Raw genomic sequence first — 5,074 nt, forward strand, 5'->3', positions numbered from 1 at the left:
CTTACAATAAGGAATTTCTTTTTCACTAGCATTTAAGTATAAAACATTTTTCTACGTATATCTAATAAGATTAAGATTTTATCATTTTGTCATATCGTCGAATTCATTAATATAAAGTGATGATAAAATCAATTTTCATTAAATGTCATTAAAAATATTTTCTATGAATAGTTTATATAAATTAAGCTCTTCTTCACTTAGAACCAACTATACGCACAAATCAAATCGGGTTCAGTAAAACAGGACAAATTTGTCGTAATATTTTTCTCATATCCAAACCCATGAAAGACTCCTTTCTTCATGAGCCGAAGTTGTTTACATTGTGAAAAGGATCCAAGATAAAGAAGCACTAAAGCATATAGCCTTGGAATAAAGACAACATAAACCAATCTCATTATGAGAAAAATAGTAAATAATGAACACCATAGCATTGCTTTTCAATTTTTATAGCCAAATTGGAAACTTGAAAGCCAAATAGTCAAACTGAGGTGGTCCACTGTACCCACATCATTGATTATTGCCATTAATATTCTGCAATAAATTTCTTTTCCAAGCAGTGGCAACCATCCTTGCTGACTGCCATCTCCTCGTGGAGAAGCTATGTGAATCAACCTATCTGTCAGCAACTCATAAAATTAATTAAATAGCTACGTTCACTATTTGAAAAAGATGCTTCTCCTTCCTTCACTTCATTCTCTATGCAGAAGCACAAACTACCACATTCAATGTCTCACGACAAAGTCTATAAACAAAGACTAACAAAGTCATGCTTGGTGACTATTGACCAACAACCCGAAACCATAGTTATAATCTTTGAAACAAAAGCTCACATGGGGGCCTCTCTTTTAGCTTAGTACTTTTGGAGAATTTTTGCTCCAAAATTGCAAATGAGTTTCCTTCATCTCTTCTTTCATCTCTTTTTGTTGGTTGCATTTATTCCACAGATAGTTCATGGAAATGCAGAACTAAGAGCTCTGATGGACTTGAAATCTTCTTTGGACCCAAAAGACAAGCTCCTTGGTTCGTGGACCAGTGATGGTGATCCATGCAGTGGTTCGTTCTTAGGAGTTGTGTGCAACGAGCACAACAAAGTGGCTAATATATCATTGCCAGGAAGAGGTCTTTCTGGCCGTGTCTCTCCTGCTGTGGCTGAACTCAAATGCTTGTCAGGTTTATACTTGCATTACAACCTGCTCTCTGGGGACATACCAGGAGAGATTGCAAATCTTAAAGAATTGCTCGATCTTTATCTCAACTTTAATAATCTATCTGGAACCATTCCTTCTGATATCGGGAACATGACTAGCCTCCAAGGTTCGTATATAGTTTGTTGGTAGTTTATACTTTAGTTTGGTGTATCAAGTTTTCTACTCCGGTTTTGTTTTTATATGGTTAGCTGTTTTTGAGTTTAAATTCATGTACATGGAGGATATGTCTAAATTCTAGACGTACAATTTGGTTATAATCATGATTGAAATTGAATATAGAAAACAATGGGTAGAGGCTTCATTAATCATGGATTGCATTTAGTTGAAGACCTTTGATGGGGTAAAATGAATTGAATTGATTTAAATTATGTAAATTATTTGCCAAACACTCTCTGTTAGTTAAGTTGCATGACAACTATTGTTGATACGGATGTGACTTAGTCCAGCTTCCAAGTTGTATGTAGATGATTTTCTCCATTTTGCCCTTTTCCCCTCTTGGAAATAGTACTTATGTAATTTGTTTCGACAAAGGGGAGAGGAAAAAAAATGTCCAGAACTGTAAATGTACTTCTACTTTCCATGCTTGTGAGTTGTGGGTCTGTATTATTAAGTCCACTTGTGTTAAAAATGAATGATATTGAATGGGGCCAATTAATCCCCTTGTAATTGATTTTTAACGAGGCTACTGGTACTTGGTATCAAACATGATGGGGTTTTAGTTAGAGTTCTGTATGTTAATCCAAGTTCTCTTGCTCTTCATACTTTTAGTGCTGCAGTTAGGCTATAACCAGCTAGAGGGGACCATACCTGAGGAACTGGGTTCATTGAAGCAGCTTAATGTTATTTCTTTGCAACATAACAAATTAACTGGTGAAATTCCTCAAAGCTTGGGTCACTTGGAGAAGCTAAGGAAGCTATATTTGAGCTATAACAACTTCAGTGGCACAATTCCTGTAAAACTAGCTGATGTTGCAAACTTGGAAGTTCTAGATATTCAAAACAATCATCTTTCAGGAACTATTCCTTCTGGTATGCCTCTGTCCGTATTTTATTGCAACAAAATTCGCCTGTTTTTGTGCATTTGGACGCGTACTAATTGATGCTTTAAAATGAAAATGAAGCATTGCAGAGATTAAGGGAAGGATTCCAAGGTGCAAACAACCGAGATCTATGTGGAGATGACTTTTCTGCTTTGAAAACTTGCAACAAAGATAGAATATTTGGCGTTAGTCAGATTAGTGCCCCAAATATATCCATATACAGAAATCCTCCAATAACATTCCCGAAGCCTGTAAATGCCCACTTGCATTGTAACCAGACCCATTGCTCAAAGTCAAGAAGCTTTCTTCTTCTTGTCATTGCAGCAAGTGTTACAACTACTGTTATCACATTAATAAGTTCTGGAATTTTCATATTTGTCAGATACCGGCGCCAAAGGCAGAAGGTTAGGAACCCATCAGATTATTCTGAAGGCCAACATAGTCCTTACCAGCCTAAAGAGTTCTACAGAAGTTCATCTCCACTTGTTAATCTTGAGCATTATTATACTGGTTGGGATTCATTGGCTGATGGTCATAATGAGAGTGGATTATCCCTTGAATATTTGAACCGTTTTAGATTTAATATTGATGAGATTGAATCAGCATCAGGGCACCTTTCTGAGGCCAATTTATTGAGTAAGAGCAAATTCTCAGCTGTCTATAAAGGAATTCTTAGAGACGGTTCTCTTGTGGCTATTAGGAGTATTAGTGTGACTTGCTGCAAAGCCGAGGAAGGTGAATTTTTGAAGGGTTTGAGCCTGTTAACCTCACTGAGACATGAAAATATTGTTAAGATGAGAGGCTTCTGTTGCTCAAGGAGTAGAGGTGAATGGTTTTTTGTCTGTGACTTTGCCACTAGGGGTAATCTGTCTCAATATCTTGACAAGGAAGATGGAAGTGCCCATGTAATTGAATGGTCCAAGAGAGTTTCTATTATCAGGGGCATTGCAAAAGGTTAGTTCTTTCTTACTCTCAATTCTGCATCAGATGCTACTCTAGATAGTATCAATTTCTTCTTCTTCTTCTACTATTTTTTTTTGTGTGCGTGTATTGTCATGCCAGTAATGAGGTTTGAACATAGGACGTCATGCAAACTAATTGAATTCCAGATAAAGTATTAGGTAATCCGGAACAATGATCTTGACTAATCCCATATGATATGTAATCAAGTGTTACTAAATTATTATTTTTTATAACTCTGAAAAACTTGAATATGTTTCCTATAGATATTGGCTGGTAGGTATCATAGGTATGTGATGGTGCACCAACATGCTGACCCTAGTGGATTATATTGGAATTTTCTTTTTGGCACTGACTATTTCTTGATGATCAGGTATTGGTTATTTGCACAGCAATGAAGCAAGCAAGCCTACAATAGTACACCAAAACATTTCAGTAGAAAAAGTTATTCTAGACCATGAATTTAACCCCTTGATCACAGATGCCGGCCTCCCTAAGCTTCTTGCAGATGATGTTGTCTTCTCAGCTCTTAAAGCAAGTGCTGCCATGGGATATCTAGCTCCCGAATACCTTACCACTGGACGCTTTACTGAGAAGAGTGACATATATGCATTTGGGGTTATTGTTCTTCAAGTTCTATCCGGAAAGGTATTGATGGGGGGTACAATCCGGGTGGCAGTTGAAGCTTTCAGATTTGAAGATTTTGTTGACACAAATCTGAAGGGAGATTATTCTAAATCTGAAGCCGCAATTCTTTCAAAGCTTGCAATTCAGTGCACTCTTGAAGTGCCAGAGCAAAGACCAACCATGGTGGAGGTGATTCAAGAGCTGACCATGCTTCCTAATCCTTCACATTCTTCATAATCTACCACTTTTTCTGTGTATAATGAGTGAGACAGTGGAGTACTTGCTAACATCTCGGCTTGCTTTTTCTTTAGCATAGTCATAAGTCTTAACCTAAGAAGCACGGACATCCCACCTCCTTGTCGTGTCTGGTGTCCGACACGCGTTTATGTCAGTGTCCGACATCGACACGACACCTATACTACATTCTATATTTTAAATATTATAGATGTTCACATGTCCAGTGTCTGTGTCGTGTCGATATTGGTGCTTCATACATCATAACATATCCTTTGCCAAATAATTGTTTGTTCTGCACGATTCATAGCGTTGAAGGATGCTCTTTTCCTGTAAATAAATCGTCAATTCGAAGGGAATTCAATCGTAACTTTAGATTGTGGAGGGTTAAGAAAAAAAAAAAGATTATGGAAGAAATTGTTAATGATCATCCCTTTTGATCATAACTCATGATTTATTGTTGAATACTATTCCTTTATCATTCCACCGGTAAATTTTTTTTGATACCAAGTCATGGGAATATATTTTTCAATAATTAATTTGAGCGTTTCTCCAATGAGAGAATGTATCATATCTTTCACTAAATAAAATCCTTATTTAAATATACAATTTTAACTAATAATTAAACCGTCAAAATGCCAATTCAAAAGTCATCTGAACGTCTTGTTCAATACGGGACCTGGGGATCGCCGTATAGTTATATCTTTAGCTTTAAAATAAAGGATCTAATGTACACATTGGTTAAAGAATTTTAAAAAAATTATAAGAAAATACAAAAAAAATTATAAAAGATATAATTTTATACCTTCCAAAGAAAATTTTTCTATTTTTAATTATTTAACTGGGGGACACTTGTTAGCATTTAACCAAAACAAAAGCGCTTAATCTTCCCGTGTTTTGTCAACCTTACGAAATTTGCCTTTTACGACTTTTTCTACCAGTAGTCAATTAAGATTGCCTCTTAAGTCTTAACTAACTTGAGTCACACACCGTGGTGTGGGCAAG

General features: G+C 36.2%; 1 protein-coding gene across 2 annotated transcripts; it reads left to right on the plus strand.

Annotated features, from left to right (window-relative positions):
- The first annotated feature begins 519 nt into the window (after positions 1–519).
- LOC114412101 (protein NSP-INTERACTING KINASE 2-like) lies at positions 520–4,550 on the plus strand. 2 transcript variants are annotated; one of them, XM_028375879.1, is made up of 4 exons: positions 535–1,314; positions 1,977–2,237; positions 2,330–3,202; positions 3,582–4,550. In XM_028375879.1, the coding sequence occupies exons 1-4, from the start codon at positions 888–890 to the stop codon at positions 4,070–4,072; spliced, it is 2,052 nt and encodes a 683-aa protein (XP_028231680.1). In that variant the 5' UTR covers positions 535–887; the 3' UTR covers positions 4,073–4,550. The 2 variants fall into 2 exon arrangements, with proteins under 2 accessions (XP_028231681.1, XP_028231680.1); XM_028375880.1 differs by lacking the exon at positions 3,582–4,550 and having other exon boundaries at positions 520–1,314; positions 2,330–3,207.
- Positions 4,551–5,074: the final 524 nt, after the last annotated feature.

Source organism: Glycine soja, chromosome 5, assembly GCF_004193775.1.
Source record: "Glycine soja cultivar W05 chromosome 5, ASM419377v2, whole genome shotgun sequence".
Classification (NCBI taxonomy): domain Eukaryota; kingdom Viridiplantae; phylum Streptophyta; class Magnoliopsida; order Fabales; family Fabaceae; genus Glycine; species Glycine soja.